A 20,267-nucleotide genomic window follows, 5' to 3' on the forward strand; every position below is an offset into this window, starting at 1 on the left:
ATTCCTAATAAGAACAGATATAGGTATTTGTGGAAAAAGTATTTTAACTTAAGACATTCTTTTAAGATAAATTTTAAAAGTTATACTTCTACAATTTACATTCATTCAGGAATAGTAAATATCCTACTAGCTCTGTCAAATTAAGAGAAATTTAGAATTAAAAAAAATTATCCTAGAGGTAAAATTATCATTCCTGAAATTATAACACACAAAAATATCCTAATCCGGTACAGAAGAGAAGTTCTAAGTAGTGCCCTGATAATAATGTAGTACCTATGTAAGCCCTGAGAAAGCAGTCCTAGTGCCACAAATACAAATTAGGGTCTTTGTAAGAAAGGTGTGGGACAGTCACACCTTAAAACCTGAAAAAAAATCATATTAGTAAATGACAAACTGGTCTATGTATTGCTGCTTCATTTAAGGAAAAGTGTTTTCTGGATTTTTAACTTTACTGTTCAGTTCATTTGGGGGCCCTTTCTTCCAGAGACATTTTTTAAAAAGTGAAAACCTGGGGGCTTCCCTGGTGGCGCAGTGGTTGAGAATCTGCCTGCCAATGCAGGGGACACGGGTTCGAGCCCTGGTCTGGGAAGATCCCACATGCCGCGGAGCAGCTGGGCCCGTGAGCCACAACTACTGAGCCTGCGCATCTGGAGCCTGTGCTCCGCAACAAGAGAGGCCACGATAGTGAGAGGCCCGCGTACCGCGATGAAGAGTGGCCCCCGCTTGCCACAACTAGAGAAAGCCCTCGCACAGAAACGACCCAACACAGCCATAAATAAATAAATAAATAAATAAATAAAAGTGAAAACCTAAAATGATCATATTAGTTAATTATGAGCCTAATTTAGCCAAGCCTTTTTACCAACCAAGATGCAGAATATGATGTCACATTAAGAGCGCAGTATGTGTATGTATGAGGTTTTTTTGTTTTTTTGTTTTGGCAGCGCCCTGCAGCATGTGGGATCTTAGTCCCCTGACCAGGGATCGAACCTGTGCCCCCTGCATTGGAAGTGCAGAGTCTTAACCACTGGACCGCCAGGGAAGTCCCAGTATGAGGTGTTTTTTTTTTTTTTTTAAATATAGTGAAAGTCATTTAAGTTATTTTAATTAATAAATTATTTATTTATTTATTTTTGGCTGTGTTGGGTCTTCGTTTCTGTGCGAGGGCTTTCTCTAGTTGCGGCAAGTGGGGGCCACTCTTCATCGTGGGGCACGGGCCTCTCACTATCGCGGCCTCTCTTGTTGCGGAGCACAGGCTCCAGACGCGCAGGCTCAGTAATTGTGGCTCACGGGCCTAGTTGCTCCGCGGCATGTGGGATCTTCCCAGACCAGGGCTCGAACCCGTGTCCCCTGCATTGGCAGGCAGATTCTCAACCACTGCGCCACCAGGGAAGCCCTATGAGGTTTTTAAGGAAGATGAGCAGACAGACAGACAGACATTCTTCCACTCTAGGCGGCTCCCTCAGAACTGATAAAACATTCCTAAAGACTGGAGTTGTTTGCACATCTGTAATGTCAGTTCATAGCCTAATTCATCATCCACACACAGAAGTCAACTAAGATCCCAAAGGCAAAATTCCCAATTAGTTTTGTCTGGAAAGTTTAGGACAAAGGTAATAAAATCAGGAATCCTCTGCTGATTCACTGGGAAAACATTTGTTTGCCACACTCCTTCACTGAGGAACAAAAGGAGTCAGTGGTTAGTCTGGAATGTGATTCATTAGAATATCTGGGTGATAAATAAATGAAAGGAGATGACAGATGGTTGTCTGTATGACTTGCAAAACCTTTTGTTTTCTTTAAGTCCAACTTTTAGGAGAGTTTAGAAATGCTTTTACAATCAGGAATTGTACTCCTCAAATACTTTTAATCATTGCTTTTCTCATCGCAGTCAGAAAACAACTTACCTAAGGTTATGGTATACAACAAATAATTCTAGAAGGCTAGAGCATAAAACTGTTGATTCCAAATGGGCACTGAGAAGTTTAACTAGTGTTTATATTCTTTTTGTGAAGAAGGTCCCGAGTTTACAAATTTAAGCCCCTGGTCCCTCCCTATAAAATGCAGTATAATATGTAAAAAAGCAGTAATTTGGCCATTAGTTAATGTGGATTTTAGTTTTCTAAATCTGTTAGTAACTTACTAGATGTAATCAGACTTCTATCTCACATTCCTCATTTGATGAAAAGCCTGAAAATAATAATGATAATAATGCCTGCACAACCTAGGTAACACAGCAATGTATGAGATTATGTAGTAAAAGTGTTACGATAAGCATAAAATAACCAAAACAAAAAATGTGTAAACTCTGTAGTTCATGCTTCAGGTTATAAGGACCTATTTTTAAAGTCATTTTTATTATATTCAATCAATCCATAAATAAAGACATATTTCACTCTTCTTCTCTAAACCTAAGCAATTTTGATCATAAAGTTCAGGAGGAATGGACCACATATTTATAGAGAGAGCTTTTAAAAAGGTTATAAATTGTTTAAAATATATACCCAACAGAACAGACTTCAGCAAAACTGAATCTTCTTAGCTTTCATTTAAACACACATTAATAAATAGTGACTTAAGGGCAGGAAGTCAGTCAGTCTGTGCATACCCTTCTGTTTGGTGAAAACCCAGCCCTGTGTCCTGGAGACCCTGGTTCCTACTTTTGATGTGGTGATGTTCTTAAGAGTTAATACATGAGTCATTCCTTGGGGAAAGACAGGGAGAATAGCTGATCATGCCCTCATCAAAAAAAGGCAAACAGACCTTTTCTAAGAAGGGCCCGTTGGTCTTCCCGCAAGAGCCCTGAGTCACTGCATGCTTATAGCCAGAGTCATTATACCTATACAGAGCAATATCAAGTCACACTAGAACCTTACTTTTGGCAATTTTTTCTCTTTTTTTGTCTTATCGAGGGATAGACACGTAAGCTATGGAGCAATAATCAGAAGTCAAGCAGGAAAAACAGTGAACAGGTTGGCTAACAATTTTTAAAAGAATTATTCCACCTCATGGCATTAAACAATTACTACAATAGTTCTCTTACTGAAACTGCTTCGCTATTTCACTTCAACCTATGTCCATGCAGTTTTCCAAATAACACTTACTTTAGGCAATAAATAGCCAAGAGTCAAAAAAGTGTAAGAAACAGCTTTATATATATATATAAAACAGTACTATAAAGTATTATATATATACTATAAAGTACTCGTTCACTAAAGGAAACAGGGTGCTATAGACAGAGATGTTCTATAAACATTTGATAGTAATCAAGATGTTGGATTTTTTTTAATGTACAATTTTTACCCCATTTTAGTGATGAAATGATCCTAAACGTTAAGGCAGAAACAGACCTCTGAATCTTACACAGGGGCAAATATCTCACAGTTAACTTTCCCTGTACTTATTTTATAACAAACAGCCAAAAATTTTTTTTCCAAAATTTTTTTCTATTAAAATGGTCATTTTGGGGGACTTCCCTGGTGGCGCAATGGTTAAGAATCTTCCTGCCAATGCAGGGGACATGGGTTCGATCCCTGATCCAGGAAGATCCCACATACTGCGGAGCAACTAAGCCCGTGTGCCACAACTACTGAGCCCGTGAGCCACAACTACTGAGCCCGTGTGCCACAACTACTGAAGCCCGCATGCCTAGAGCCTGTGCTCCGCAAGAGAAGCCACTGCAGTGAGAAGCCCGCACACCGCAATGAAGAGTAGCCCCCTCTCCGCCACTAGAGAAAGCCTGCGCGCAGCAACAAAGACCCAACACAGCCAAAAATAAATAAATAAAAATTTTTTAAAAAGGTCATTTTTTGGTTTTTATTTTTAAGTAGAATTCTTTATTCATTTATATCTTATTTTTACACCTGATAACTGCATTCTGAACTTACAGTTTTATGGCCATGGATTCTCATGGTACTTAAAACACTCTTGACATCTACTAACTTAATTCCAGTGAATTTAAACTACCAATTTTTATCTATAAAACTATATTCTTAATCTAAAATTGTCATATTAAACAAATGACTCATAAATACCATTCAGATAATAATGTCTTGATGTTATATCTTCTTATAAACCTTGATCTATTCTACAATGTAACTGAATAGTTCCCAAACTTTTCTACATACCAACTGCCATCTAGATAGGGCAGTTCTTATGTGAAAATCCCTACCATTTTGATCCCTGAAGGTGAGAGAATTCAGTGGTTAAAATATATGACAAAGAGAAGAATTATATCTGCAAAATATATTCAGCCTTCTATTTATAGCTCAATATTTGAGTGCCTTTAACATTTTTTAATGATTGTTGATAGTTTTTGTTCTCAGAGTTCTTTGTCTAAGAGCTGGGCTTATTTTGAAAGGAATATAGGGCTTGGGAAGCCTTTCTCCGGGAAACTGCTCCACCTAGTGTCAAAAACTGTTCATGTAGCACATTATTTGTAAATTCCTGCCGAAGGACTCATTTCCTTTGTTACTGTCAAATAGAACAGACTTTATAATCATTAATGGCACGCACAGTTTACAAATGGCTCTTAAATCAACTGCTTGTCTTATAACTTGAGGAATAATAATGTGAATGCATATAAGGAGCATATCTGAGATATATTTCTCATTATGAAGTACCAAAGTTCCTGTTTTTGTTAAACTGGTTGTTTACCAGGTTATTATTATGAATATATTATGAATCATATATTCTAGTAATGGGAAATAGTTTTAAGGTGGCTACTGAAATTACCCTATCACTTCTCCTAATTGTTTGTATCAATCTAAACGTAATCCACAAATTATTTATTTCTCAAAATGAGTGCTGTGTTGTAAAGACTGGTATTTCATAATTGCACACATCGATGGTTGAAAACATGAGATTAGAACTAAATTTTGCTGTCATCAGGCAGCTCATTTGGAAGAAATTCTTTTACTTTTCTCTTCATGAAAAGTTGTTTTTTCTTCCCCTTGATGGTCTTACAGACCACTCAAGCACTCACACAACTATATTCTCTTCTAAAACATCATGTTAAGTCTAATATTATGACCTGGGAGAAGTGATAATCCTTTTTTGGCAAATGGAGGAATCAAATGCATAACATGTCACGTAAAAATCCTTAGGGAGTGGCTAGCTCACTAAGGCTCCCAAGCTCAATGTGCTTCCTCTGGTGTACTACTGTCATCCCATGAGTTAGAGCAACGGTTAGCGAACTACAGCCGGCAGATCAAATCCAGTCTGCTACCTCTCTTTGTGAATAAAGGTTGACTGGAAAACAGTCACATTCATTCCTACACACTGTCCCTGGATGCTTTCTTATTACCATGACAGACCTGAGGAGTTACAAAAGAGATTGCATAGCCCGCAAAGCCTAAAATATTTATTATCCGGTCCCTTTTCAGCAAAAGTGCTGCCCCTGGGCTGCCTCCCCTTGGGTCAAATCATTATTAAGGTGAAAATTTTGACACATTCAAACACCGAGATACATCAAAGAGGTTAACAGCAGCCATGTTCTCTTCATTAACTTGTTTTCACTCTGGGCATTATTTCCACTAGTAAATAAGCATTCCTGGATGGCCTGGAATGGAAACCTGCTACATACATGCTAAGACTAAAATAAATTCGTTAATGGATTTGTGGAAATTAGTATCCAAGAGAAGAGGGCTTAGAAGGCATGATCTTAGAAAAATCTACCAGCCACAGAACCTTTTTTTGCATCTGATCTACTTACAAAAAACATGAGTAAAGTAAATGAAAGAAATCAGTAAACTTGCACTACTTGCCAGGCAAAATTAGCTCATGAATTAGACACCTATTACAGGTGTATTTATGCAAAATGACTTCAAAATTCTAAAACAAAAGAGCAGATGTACTAAAACAGAGTATTTATTTAAGTATAGTACATATAGAAAAGTGCATAATGTAAGCATCTTAATGAACTATTTCAGACACAGGTATCCTCTATCCAGATCAAGAAATATTAGAAACACACAAGAGGGGCATATCCTATTGGTTGTCAAGATTTACTACAAAGCTGCTAGGATGAAACTCTTTTTTCAATTACTTTGTCAATTTCTACAAAAATACCTACTCAAGTTTTGACTGATATTACATTGATTATGTAAACAAAATTGGGAAGAACAGCTACAATATTGTGTCTTCTAATCCATGAAAATAATATATACCTCTGTTACCTAGATCTTTTTGCTTCCAATAAAATTTTATAATTTTATATAGAGGCCAAGCACATCTTTTGTTAGATTTATTCCTAAGTATTTGCTTTTCAAAAAAATATTATAAATGATGCTTTCCAAAATTTTCACTCTCTAAATGTTTATTGTAGTATACAGAAACACAATTGTTACATACACATTGACCATATAGCCAGTAACTGTGTTACACTTCCCTATTCTCCAAGTTTGTGGAAGTTATCTCCTTCTCTAAATTTCTGCCAAGTTCTGCTTTCCATAAGTTGAGTATATATTATTAAATACAAATTTAGAACTGTTATATCTTCCTGGTGAACTGAGTCTTTTATTATTACCAATGAACACATTCTATCTATTAACACTTCTTGTCTCATACTTTACTTTGATTTCAATATAACTACATGAGCTTCTTCTTGGATGGCATCAAATGGCTCATCTTTTTCCATCCTTTACCATTAATCTTTCTGTGTATTCTTTCTGTGTGTATTTTAGGTATGAAGGCTGGATTTAGCAAATAGCTGAATATTTTAAAATATTTATTTGGATAACTGGAAGAAACATTTATTCCATTTATTGATATATTTGGATTTAAATATACCACTGAATGCTTACTACTTATCCTGCCTGTTCTATGTTCCTTTTGTCTGCTTTCTTTCCCTCTTTTGGCTTGGCTTTTTAAAAATTACTTGGTTTTGGGCTCCCCTGGCGGCACAGTGGTTGAGAATCTGCCTGCCAATGCAGGGGACACGGGTTCAAGCCCTGGTCTGGGAGGATCCCACATGCCGTGGAACAACTGGGCCCATGAGCCACAATTACTGAGCTTGCGCGTCTGGAGCCTGTGCTCCGGAACAAGAGAGGCCGCGATGGTGAGAGGCCCGCGCACTGCGACGAAGAGTGGCCCCCGCTTGCCGCAACTGGAGAAAGCCCTCGCACAGAAACGAAGACCCAACACAGCCATAAATAAATAAATAAAATTAAAAAAAAAAATTACTTGGTTTTTACTTGTGCCTATTAGCTTGATAGTTACATATTCTTGTACTGCTTACCCTAAAGATTATAATATAGATCTTTATTAATTAATGTCATATAAATTAATATCTTACCTTTTCTAGGGCAATGCAAAGACTTTAGAATAATTTAATTTCAATTACTCCACATGTGATTTGCAGATGATGTATTTTAATTCCCTCTGAATACTTTAAATCTCTCAAAACATTATCACTACATTATCATTAAAAACATAATGTTGGGCTTCCCTGGTGGCGCAGTGGTTAAGAATCCGCCTGCCAATGCAGGGGACACGGGTTCGAGCCTTGGTCAGGGAAGATCCCACATGCCGCGGAGCAACTAAGCCCATGCGCTGCAACCACTGAGCCTGTGTTCTAGAGCCCGCGAGCCACAACTACCGAAGCCTGTGTGCCTAGAGTCCGTGCTCCACAACAAGAGAAGCCACCACAATGAGAAGCTCCTGCTCACCACAACTAGAGAACGCCCGCACGCAGCAACGAAGACCCAATGCAGCCAAAAATAAATAAATAAAATAAATACATTTAAAAAACATAATGTCAAAAAAATAGAAAGACAAAACAAAACAAAAAAACCATAATGTCAATCTTAATTTAAATTTACCCATATATATACCCTTTTCTTAATCTTTATTCGTTCCTGAATCTGAGCTTCAATCTAGAATCACTTTCTTTCCATTCCAAGAACACTTTTTAGTATTTCCTTTAGAGCATGTTTGCTGGTGGCAAACTGCTCTGTTTTTCTGAAAGTATCTTTATTTTATACTGTTGAGGGGACACTTTGAGTATCTTCTGTTAGTAGTTATTTTCTTTTAGCCCTTTAAAGATATTCCACTGTCAGCTGACTTTTACTCTACTCAATGTTCTGTGGTGACCTAAATGGCAAGGAAATCCAAAAAAGAGGGGATATGTGTATACATATAGCCGATTCACTTCGCTGTACAGCAGAAACTAACACAACACTGCAAAGCAACTATACCCCAATTAAAAAAAAAAAAGCTGATGCACTTGCTACTGCTATTGCTGTGAAAAATAAATTGTCCTTCATCTCTGGAAAAAAAAAAAAATCAATGACAGCAAATCAGTCTTACTGAAGTTCCTCTGAAGATAGTATGTCTTTTTCTCCATCTCTCCTTTTTTGTTCTGGATATTTTTCTCTGGCCTATTTTGCAGTTTATTAGTCCTGTCTTAGCTGCTGTCTACTGAAGTCCATTAATTGAGTTCTTAATTTCAGATAAGGTTTTTTTAATTCAAAATTTCCACTTGCTCTCCTCTGTAGTTTCCAATCTCTGCAAAAATACTCAAACTTGTTTTTTACTTCCTTGAAACACATTGATTTTGGATTAAAGTACACATCTAATAACTTCATTAAATAGATCTCCTATGGATCTGTTTCTCTTATTTCTTGTTTCGACCAAATTATCATGTTGCTTCAGATATCTGATTACTTTTGATTGAGTGCTAGACTTTTTTTTTTTTTTAATATAATGTGACGCCTAGGATTATTTTATTTTCCTCCAGACTTAAGATTTAGCCTGAGCTTCAGTCCCTGTATGGGCTGATTTGTATCTAGTTCATCCTTATGTTTAAAGTGTGGCCCATCAGGTTCCAATCCAAAGCCTGTGGGTTTATTAGGCCATATACTTGACTGGTTTCACCTCTCTGGGTTTCCCCTTTAATCTAGATGTTGGCCTTGTAATTCTTTGCTATTTTTTATCTCTATGGTGCCTTTAAACAGATGTTTTAAATTTTTATCAACCTTTTAAAGATACTTTCACAAGCGAGTTGATCCAAACTGCGTAATCTACTGTCACTGAAAATGGAACAATAATCTGTGGTTTTCAACTATGGTATTACATTCTGCTACATTAAAATCAATTGTGGGAAATTTTGCTTATAGTTTCTTAAGAATAATAGCTAAAGCATGAAAATTGAAAATGATTGTTTTAAAAATAAAATCAGACCAAGAAAAATGACAATAATAATTATAATAGTCGCTTAACATTTACTGAGCACCTTATATATACTAGCCACTGAACTGAAAAGTGTACATGTTTTATTTCATTTAATCCTCCAAACAGCCTTATGAGATAGGTACTATTATTATCTTTTCCGTTTACAGTTGAATAAACTGAGGCTTAAAAAGTTAAGATATTTCCCAAATATCACAGAGTTAGTAATATTTGACTATGCATTCAAATCCAGCTCTGAATATGCCCTATTAAGTATCTCCCATGATAGGAATAAAAGATTTTAGTCCATAACAAAATCACCCTCCATCAGTTGCATATTCTTAAATATTAAAGAAAAAGATAGAATTATGGCATTACATCTGAAACTACGCATGCCATGGGAGTATGTCCTGCATGTAAATATATATCACAATGGAAAGTCTAATAACTGTGAAACTAATTAATGAATGTGCAAAACTATTAAGAAAACTTATTTTCATTCACATGCATTAACTGGCATTATGTAGTTATAAATACAGATAAATAATAGAATATGCCTCTAATTTATTTGAGGGTTTCATATTTATCCAGAATAGAACCTGCAAATACAGTATAGTATATTGGTTGTATTAGCAATGCCACCTAGTGGCAAACTAATATAGCCATAGTTAGAAAAAAAAGTCCTATAAGAGTGGTTCTTAACATTTTATGGGTTACAGAATCTGGAGAATCTAATACTATAGGTCCTTTCTGCCAGAAAGATGCATACTTGCAAAGACACATAACAAGTATAGTGTTCAGGGAATTAACAGACCTCCTGAAGCCCATGTGTTGACTGTTAGAATTAATGGAACAAACCAACTAACCTAGAGGCCCAACCAACTCCTCTTGAGCCTTGAGAAGGAATCCATTCACTTTTCCCTTCATCTCTTCCTCTCTGGTTAGCAATCACTATTCCTGCATAAGCTGTATCTAACTCTTCCTTTGTGGCTACATATCTGTTCTCGGCAAACTACTAGATTTCTACTGTTCCCAAATCAATTTACAAAATTTGATAGTAGTCATTTTTCCCTGTTGATTTTCACTAAATTTAATTTTTAAATTTAATCAAACAACTATTTTTACATCTAATGTTTAAAGAAGTGATGACAATTTTCAGGACATCTGAATTAAGTTAAAACTTTTCAATTATATCTAAAAATATAAATGAAATTGTTGATTGATAAACTTAAAATTCAAGATAACTTTTCCATTTTAAAGGCAGATATATAGGTATATAATATTTTAGGAAATATAGTAACATTTGTAGATCACCATTTAGTTGCACAATGAGTTAAAATTAACTAAATGATTACTTCCAAAAGAGGTTAACTTCCATGCTGGGAAGAATGTAATTGAGAACGTCTGTCTATGCAGGAAAAATTTTCCTATTTCACTTTAAAGCCATAATTTCCAGTAAAGAGAAAGAACCATGATCAAGAATGAATTAAATCTTTTCCCTTTGTTAAACTCAGTTTCTTTTTCACCTGTTTTGCTGTAAATTATTGACAAAAGAAAGATCATTTTTCTGACCAGACTTCTCTCCTAATATAGTTAATTGCTTTCTTGACTGAGGAGTTATATGGGTATATGGAAAGAGTGCCTATTTCATCAGCACGAAAATGTATGACATGAGAATGTTAACGTCACATCTCCCTAAGTGATTATGTAAGGGCTCATAAATGAAAGGAGGTGTAATTAGGACTTTCCAGATACAATCACATTTGACTAATATAAAACAAAAGGAATGGTGATCTATAAGGATAAAACTGTGTCAACCATCTATCACCAAGAAAATGTTACGTTTTAAAAATCTAACCAGAGATTATTTTGAATAGCTTCTTAAATAATAACAGAGATCAAATTCTTAAACCTTTGATTCTGCTTTGCCTTTGGTTTCCTGGCTATTTTTCTCCGTAATTGCCAAAGTTCACAAATGCACAGTCTATACTTACTCATGAAATTTTTTTACTATACATTTGCTACACTATTGGTTATTGACTACCGTGGCTCTTGGGAGGACTACATGAGATAATTCATGTAAAGTGCTGAGCAAAAAGCCTAGCATGTGGAAAACATTCAATAAGTGTTAGCTAGTCTATCAGTCAGGATAGGTTATAACAACAAACAGCCCAAAAATCTCAGTAGCTTAAGACAACAAAGTTTATTTCTCCCTTACTCTACATATCCATCAGAGGCTAGCAAAGGGAATCTGTTCATCACAGTCAGAGACTCAGGCTCCAGGTGCAAGACAGTATGACAAACCTTGAAGCATCTGCCAGGAAGCAACACCTATCACTTATGCTCACATGTCAAAGCAAATCATATGACTGGAGTTCAACAGGATGGGGATGCAACATCTCCCCACAAAAATGAATACCAAATATGGATAAAAAATAATAAACTGGGACTTCCCTGGTGGCGCAGTGGTTAAGAATCTGCCTGCCAATGCAGGGGACACAGGTTCGATCCCTGGTCCAGGAAGATCCCACATGCCACGGAACAACTAAGCCCGTGTGCCACAACTATTGAACCTGTGCTCTAGGGCCCGCGAGCCACAACTACTGAGCCCACGTGCCACAGCTACTAAAGTCCGCGCGCCTAGAGCCCATGCTCCACAACAAGAGAAGCCACCACAATGAGAAGCCTGCTCACCGCAATGAAGAGTAGCCCTCACTCGCCGCAACTAGAGAAAGCCCGTGCACAGCAACGAAGACCCAACGCAGCCAAAAATAAATAAATAAATAAATTTATTAAAAAAAAAAAAAAGAACTGATTTCAACTAATATTACTCTGATGACAATGATGATGACAATGTTTGCCATTTTCAGTATTAGTAGTAGTAGTAGCTATAGTTAACTTCTTGTAATCTGACTTCCATCCCAACCAGGTAATTGAAAATAAACAAAAACCAGTGACATCTTTTATCTTCCTTTTGCTTGACTTCCCTGAAAATTATTTTTTGCAAATGCTTGTTTTCCTTCATTTTCCCTGTTATACCTAGGGAATCCTGGAAGGAATCCTGTGTCCAAGAACTAACAGATCTAAGAACTAAAGATAATCTGCTCAAATGGAAATGGCATATGCTGGGTATCTCTTTATATTTCTTTTTAACATTAACATATTGCTCTTCAAGCCTTTACATACTGAATTTGTTTGCTATATTGGCTTTTTATCCATTTTTGATCACTATTGTCTAAAAAACTGTTCTTTTGACAAAATCAACACTCATTCATAATAAAAACTCTCAAAAAAAAACCCCCGAAAACAAACACAACTCGCAGCAAACTAGGAATAGAAGTGAGCTTTATCAACTTGATAAAGAACATCTACAAAAACCTACAGCTAACATGATACTTAATCAGAATTGAAAATGGTCAGTTAATGGTAATCCTTCTGAGGACACAGGCTTCCATGGAGGTAGCAAGAAGTATGGAGAGGAAGAGGTATTTACTAAAAAAAGAATATACAGAGAAACTAAGCAGAATGAAGGCAAAAGGTGGCATAAACCTTTAATATTTCAAGAGAGTGGTTGGAGTGGCAGAAACTAAAGGCTTCCCCATTAAGGTTGGGAACAAGGGAGGATGTCCCTCTCACCACTCCAATTCAACATCAGACTGGAAGACCTAGCTAATGCAATAAGACAGGGGAAAAAAAAAAAAATGAAAGGGTATACAGACTGAGAAGAAGTAAAACTGTATTTGCAGACAACATGATTACCTATATAGAAAATCCTAAAGAATCGACAACAAAGTCCTAAAACTATTAAGTGATTACAGCAAGGTTACGGAATACAAGGTAAATACACAAAAGTCAACTGCTTTCCTATATATCACCAATTAACATACACGATCCACAAATCATGCCCCTAGGTATTTACCCAAATGAGTTGAATTCTTATATACCCCTCAAAACTTGCACATGAATGTTTACAGCATCTTTATTCCTAATTGCCAGAACTTGGAAACAACAATGATATCCTTCAATAAGTGAATGGATAAACAAACCGTGGTGGTACATCCAGAAAATGGAATATTACTCAGCAATAAAAAGAAATGAGGTATCAAGCCATGAAGACACAGAGGAACTTTAAAACCATATTGCTAAGTGAAAGAAGCCAGGCAGAAAAAGACACATACTGCATAATCCCAACTATATGACATTCTGGACAAAGCCAAAATTTATTATGCACTGTAACGGAGAATGTTATGCATTCTCCGTTACAGTGTCACATACCCAATATAAATGCTGAGCAGCCATGAACTATCACAAGAATATTTTTAAGAGTATCTCTCTCATTTCAACTAAGTAAAAAAAAATATTTTTTAGGAGGGGTACATTTTATACTTTGATTTAAAAGAGTTTAAGAAAGCATTAGTTGTACGCATGTAATACTTCATTAACTGCACTCAATAAGATTACCAAAATAACTGTCCAGTATGTACATGGTATTTGAGGACGTGAGGGAAGATACCATTTCTCATTTGCAGATTAACAGAGAAAATAACTGACCAAATTAATTCTAAGTCTTACATGGAATTTTGTACAATTAAATAACTTCAACTATTACAAAGACAATTGCATACGCAAGAGAACCATTATTCCAAAATCTGGAAGGAAAAAACATTTCCTGGCTGAATTAATATAAGTAAACAATCTCATTTGCCTAAGGGTTCTTCCTCCCTTCTCTTTTTAAATTCTCAAGCCAAAAGGAAAAACAAAACAGAATTCCAAATCACTGACTTGAGGATTAGAATACATATAAAACACAAAGGTAATTAAGTAAAAATCCTAGAATTTTAACTTCTGAAGTAAAAGCACCAATTAAAACATAATCTCTTTCAATCTTGCTTATTAAAATTATTCTTACCAGATAAAGCAGAAAGGTGTGCAGCCCTGTTCCAAGCCCAACAGAAGACAAAATTCCTAAGCCTATCCAGTAGGCATACAAAAGAAACTGTTTCTCTATACGTTGCACATACTGAAAAACAAAAGGGATGAGGTGAAAACAAAATCAGAATTCTTAAGCAGAAATGTGGTATTTATCAACTATAATAAAAATAAAACAAACCAACTAAGTTTCCAATAGGAAGAAAGTATTAAGATTAAAAGCTCCTTGAAGAGTCCAAATTCCTCTAATATGTGGTCACAGAGATGGCAAAAAAAATCATGTAACTGGAATAAAGCTCATTTCTACATTTTAAAAGTCCTATTATTACAATGACATTATACAAAAAATGCAAATTATTGATAACTATGAGAATAAAAAATTTAAAGATACTTAAAAGTTATAAAAATTTTGTTTAAGAAAGCATGATAGGGACTTCCCCGGTGGCGCAGTGGTTAAGAATCTGCCTGCCAATGCAGGGGACACGGGTTCGAGCCCTGGTCCGGGAGGATCCCAGTTGCTGCGGAGCAACTAAGCCCGTGAGCCACAACTACTGCATTTATAAGTATAAAAACTTCTCTGATTAGAGGTAAACTGCTGCTCCTCCCCATTTTTAATGCCATTTGTTGTTTTCTAATTTTACAGGCAATATATGTTTATTACAGATAACTAGAAATACATAAAAGTGTAAAGTAAAAAACAGTTACCCATAATCTCCACCCCCTCAGAGATCATCACTATCAGCATTTTGATGCATTTAGAGGTAAACTGCTCTAAAATATGAAATGATACCATTTTAGAACTATTTCTTAATAGAATACATTAACGTTTTGCAATTTTATCAAAAGTTATTAACAAAATGTCCTATTTTCCCTTCATTTATGCTGTACAGATGACAGGCAAGTGAACTTCCCCCCACTTTATACATATAAAACCTAACCTTCAATCTAGGATGAGTATATCAGCTTGGATGGATCACAGGAGTGTGTTATAAAAAATATGAAGACTTTGGTAGTGATTAAAGGATTCATGCTGCTTTGACTAAACACTGTTAGGAAAGTTACATTTAAATCCTTAAAGGTAAAAAGGAATGATATATACCCAATATAAATGCTGAGCGGCCATGAACTACCACAAGAATATTTTTAATATTTGGCCTTAAAAGTAAGACATTAAGATACCAGTTATGAGATAAATTAAAAAGAAAAAAAAAATCAATGAAATCCACAAAAGCTCCATTTTGAAACTGTTTGGGATTAGGGAAGGTACAAGAATAGAAACAGAGGTGCTGAACCTCTTACCTGTTGATGTGCTCCTTCAACATAATACGTAGCTATAAGCACAGCAAGCAGCAGTAAAAAAGACATCACAACACTTTGACGATGCCATAATCTTAAAAACAAATTAAAAAAAAATGAAATATGTCACAGTCTCATTTTCAGGATTCACCACTCTCAAAACATTTCTTATTGAAGCAATTAGGTTACTTAGCTCAGCTTTAGAAGTTGTTCTTGCTGGATTGAGCTCTTTTGTTCTTAAACACTATGGTCTCTTGGGGTGCAGAAGGGGGTCAAGACCAGATACTTGGGTATAGAATCTAATTTCTTATTAGAAACCCCATCGTAGGGGCTTCCCTGGTGGCGCAGTGGTTAAGAATCCGCCTGCCAGTGCGGGGAACATGGGTTCGAGCTCTGGTTCAGAAGGATCCCACATGCCGCGGAGCAACTAAGCCCATGCGCCACAACTAAGCCTGTGCGCCACAACTACTGAAGCCCCCGCGCCTAGAGCCCATGCTCCGCAACAAGAGAAGCCACCACGATGAGAGGCCCGCGCACGGCAGCGAAGAGTGGCTGCCGCTCGCCGCGACTAAAGAAAGCCTGCACAGCAACGAGGACCCAATGCAGCCATAAATAAATAAATAAATAAACAAACATAAACAACTTTATTAAAAAAAAAAAAAAAGAACAAGAAATTACATCATAGCCTTTCCCATACCCCAAACTAATCTTTTATATACACCCCAACTTCTAATTGGGACAGGCATTATGATATAATGGAAAGGGCATTGGCCTTTAGTCAGAGGACTTGGATCAGAGTCCCTTAAGTACTGTACTTTGAGTAAGACACTCAACCAATCTGATTCTGTTTCTTGTTTTTAAAATCATGATGATCATATACTTATTTTACCTTCTTCATGGAATTGCTATAAGGATCAAATGAACTAAAAAGTGTTACAAAATGCTTTATAAACTGTAAGTACATAAAAAGGTAAGATATTATTACAGATAACTTGGAAAAGTAAACCAGAAAATGATTAAGGCAAGTAAAAGTTCAACTTGCTCTTTATGATATCAGAAACAGGGCTTACAAGTACTAAATTCAAAGATAGAACACAATTTCCATGGCAGAGTCCTTTTTTATTGGCTCAAACTATCAGTAGTGCCACGTATCCTGCACCTTGACCTACTAAAGAATCAGTGTATCTAATGTACACAGGCCTGATTTCTCCCGAAGGTAAAGCCAGAAGAAAAAACTTCTCATTTTCAGTGCTCTCCTCTGCATAAAAGATTCAACATGAGACAATGGTCAACTGTAACAATCCAGTGAACAAATAGCAACAAGTTTCCCTAATCTATTTTTCTTCAAACTACACATAAAAAGGAAAATAAGTATGTTCCTATAACATTCTAAATTTAATTAATCCATTTTGATAGAGCAGGTGGCAGGGAGACTGTTGAAGATTTCTAAAATTAGTAAATACGGTTTATATAAAAGGAAACGGAAGACTCTTTACCTTGAGGTCCATTCCTTCAAGATTACTAGGATTTCCAGAGAAAAATACTGCAAGGTAATGAGTGGCTGTCTCCACAGGACAATATTCTGCCTTTCTTCCCGATCCCTCCTCTTCTTTTCATTCACTGAAGAGGGATCTGAAAAACATTAGTGTAGAAGTTAAAACAGGATGTTCACTTTTTCCAGTCACTTTCAAAATTCACCTACCTTCCCATCCCACATTTGAAGGACTGTATATAAACCTCAAAAAACAACCAATCTGGTTCACATTGTGACAAGTCTAGGCTATGTCCTGCTGTTCTACTCTTACCATTATTTTTGGAATTATTTTATTGTCAGGACACAAGTTTCTTTTCTTATACATTACTGGAATGCTAAATTAGCCCACTTTCTATGAAGGGCAATTTAGCACCATATCACAGAACAAAGTGATTTAGAGCTCAAAACGTGAAGGCAAACTACTTGGTTCCAAATCCTGGCACTGCCATCTACTAGTCGTGTGATCTTGGGCAAGGTAATTAACCTTTCTATGCCTCAGTTTTCTCTTCTCTAAAATGAAGATAAAAATAGTACTTACTTTTTAGTGTCTTGTAAAGATTAAATGAGTTAATACATGTATGTATATGTGCAATTAAGGTTAGCTATTATTGGTAATAATAGTAACTCTCTCAGCATCATCTCTCGAAATTATAAATGCATATACCCTGTCATCTAATAATTCCATTTCTAAGAATGATTAGCTGTAAGGAGAAATGACTTTTGTACGAGTTTATTCAATACAGTGTTATTGGTTCTAGCAAAAGATTATAAACAAATGTTACCAACAGAGGACAGAGGAGCTATTAAAATATGATAGACTTGTACAATGGAATACTAAGCAGCCATAACAAACAATAAGTTCTTCATGTACAATCTCTAGGAAATATTAAGTAAAAAACCCCAAACAACACACACCATGGTACAGAATAGAAAGCGTGTCATTCTAACATTAATTTTAAATTCCAAAGGGGTGGGCAGTAGTGGAAGAATACATAAATGTATGTGCTTGTTGAAAGAAAGGAAAGAAAAAATAACATGCAAAAGCTCCTAATGGGATGAGACTATGATATATGCAATGTCTATTTCCAAATCCTGAAACTCCTGGTGAAACGATGCGAAATTTATTGACAACCAAAGTAACCCAAAAGTCAGTAAGTGCTGCAAAATACGTTCTGCAAGGCAATGCAGTGATCAAAACAAACAAATGGAAACTACTACTTCAGATAGCTTGCAATTCTTCTAATAGAAGAAAATTTCTATGATATAATATTACCATGCTGAAGTATTATTTGCAATGTGTTTGAGATGCCAAACGATTTAGAAGTTAAAAAGAAAACCATTATAATTAACAGAAAAGGAAAACCTTTCATTTTCTTTTAAATACAAAAAGGAAAGTTCCTACTTAAGTCATCTATATAAGTAATAGCTGTAATTTTCAGGGTAAATGTGTGAATAAGAGTCAAATATACTGAAATTTACCACAAATTCCTAGTTTGGTTAAAATATAAATTTATTTGTTTCAAACTAAAATTTAAAAATAAATCCACAATAATCACATTCTGACTTTTTGGATAATTATAAAATTAGGATTAGCATAATAAGTAAATTTATAATCTACTTCTAAAGTTACAAAATAGCATGATAAAACTGAGTGCCAAACAAAGCCAAATAAATATTTACCACACCACAAGATTAAAAAATAATAATCTTGTACCTAGAACACTGCTGATGTGACTACAGCCAGGCTGCTTCTGCTATCACTGTGAAAAATCACCTCATAGGCCCTTATATACCCATAATTTAATTTACTATGAAGATGAAACAAAAGATAATCAATTTTTTACAAGATTTATAAGAATCTTATTATCCTATATTATATATTATTTTGTTAACAAAAGATAATAAATATTAGATATAATGTATTTCTATTTTATTCCAATGAAAAAGATATCATTTAAACCCGTAGATCTTCTCCCTCCAAACCACCATACTTCACCTGTGAAGTTTCCATTATATTGTTCCTTGTTCATTGCTACACGTCTCTGGTCACAATTTTTTCCATTCTCTGCCATTTCATACATCAATAACTCTTGAGGAGCTAATAAAACAAAATAAAATCCAGTGATATGTTACATACTTCTGCTTTGCATCTGTGGCTGAATGAAACTGAATACAGAAACAACATGGGAGTAATCCCCACATGCCATCTCAATAATGTGTTTATACCTTAATTTTCTCTTTTATAATCAAGATTTAATAATTTGTATAGAAACTGTAGTAGAAGTATTAAAAATATAAAAGCCATGTTGTTGTAATCCTTTTCCAAACAGTTACCCCGGTGATTTTCCAGATTAAAATTTGGAGGCAATTTGTCCACAGAAGGATATAAAATACTAGCATCTTCAAGTACTGATAACCTATAAGGTCTAAAGTCTTTCTAATTCAAAATTGAATATCATACATACTATCTACACAAATTTTACCAATCTTTCAGTCCTTTTAGCATCACTTTAAAAAAATGATTATATTACCAAACATGTCAAAAATGTTGCCACACAGATCCAAGATCAATTTTATTTAGGAAACAATTTTACTGAAAAAAAAAATGATATGGGCACAGAAGGTGAAAATTTTAAAAGTTTAAGATAAGTTAAATGTACTCTTTATAGCATGATTCATACTACAGGTATAGGTATAAATTTTTAATTTAAATCCCTGTATTACAACATATAAATTTTACTGACATAATTATTCTACACGAAAACACCAGATTACCTGTGCAGGTATCATTCTTTCAGGTGCTGGTAAAGCAAATCTTTCTACTCAAAAAGCATATCACTGCAAAGTCTCAATGCTGAGTCTTCTGCATGTGCCATGAGTCCTGCTACTCTTATACTCAGCTGATTAGAATATGACATGGTCATGGTTTCAATCTTCCTATGGTTTGTTAGCTGGAGCTATTTTATCCCTTGACTAAAATTCTAACCATAATTTAGGCCTCATAAAGGAAAATAAGTGAAAGACTATAAAGACAGAACAAAGAGCATACATTCATCACTCCAACAGAAGGTCTCTTCTTTTAGACACAATCCATTTGTGGACACCTTTGTTTTGTTGCCTTCATTTCTCAATAAACAAATAAACATATTAGGAAATAAAGTATAGGTTTCCACTAGCACAGATGGATAGCCTGGAGCAGATGATTATAAGTCTAAAATCTGGATTTGCATACCAGATTTGCCACTAACTAGTTGTGTGACCTTAAGCAAGTCTCATTTTTTCTAGATCTTGATTCTCTGGATCTACAAAAGGAGGACAAAAATTCTCACTTTCACAGGAT

General features: G+C 35.4%; 1 protein-coding gene across 3 annotated transcripts in view; it reads right to left on the reverse strand.

Annotated features, from left to right (window-relative positions):
* The window catches only part of VMP1 (vacuole membrane protein 1), a 125,465-nt gene that overhangs the window by 80,482 nt on the left and 24,716 nt on the right, over nt 1-20,267 (reverse strand). For all 3 annotated transcript variants that reach the window (XM_061175649.1, XM_061175648.1, XM_061175650.1), the window contains exons 2-5: nt 18,924-19,025; nt 16,890-17,025; nt 15,397-15,487; nt 14,078-14,188 (exon numbers count right to left, since the gene is read on the reverse strand). In XM_061175649.1, the coding sequence (XP_061031632.1) occupies nt 14,078-14,188; nt 15,397-15,487; nt 16,890-17,025; nt 18,924-19,008 (423 nt within the window). In that variant the 5' untranslated portion in view covers nt 19,009-19,025. The remainder of the gene's footprint in view (nt 1-14,077; nt 14,189-15,396; nt 15,488-16,889; nt 17,026-18,923; nt 19,026-20,267) is intronic.

The sequence above is a fragment of the Eubalaena glacialis genome, chromosome 19 (genome assembly GCF_028564815.1).
Source record: "Eubalaena glacialis isolate mEubGla1 chromosome 19, mEubGla1.1.hap2.+ XY, whole genome shotgun sequence".
Lineage (NCBI taxonomy): Eukaryota > Metazoa > Chordata > Mammalia > Artiodactyla > Balaenidae > Eubalaena > Eubalaena glacialis.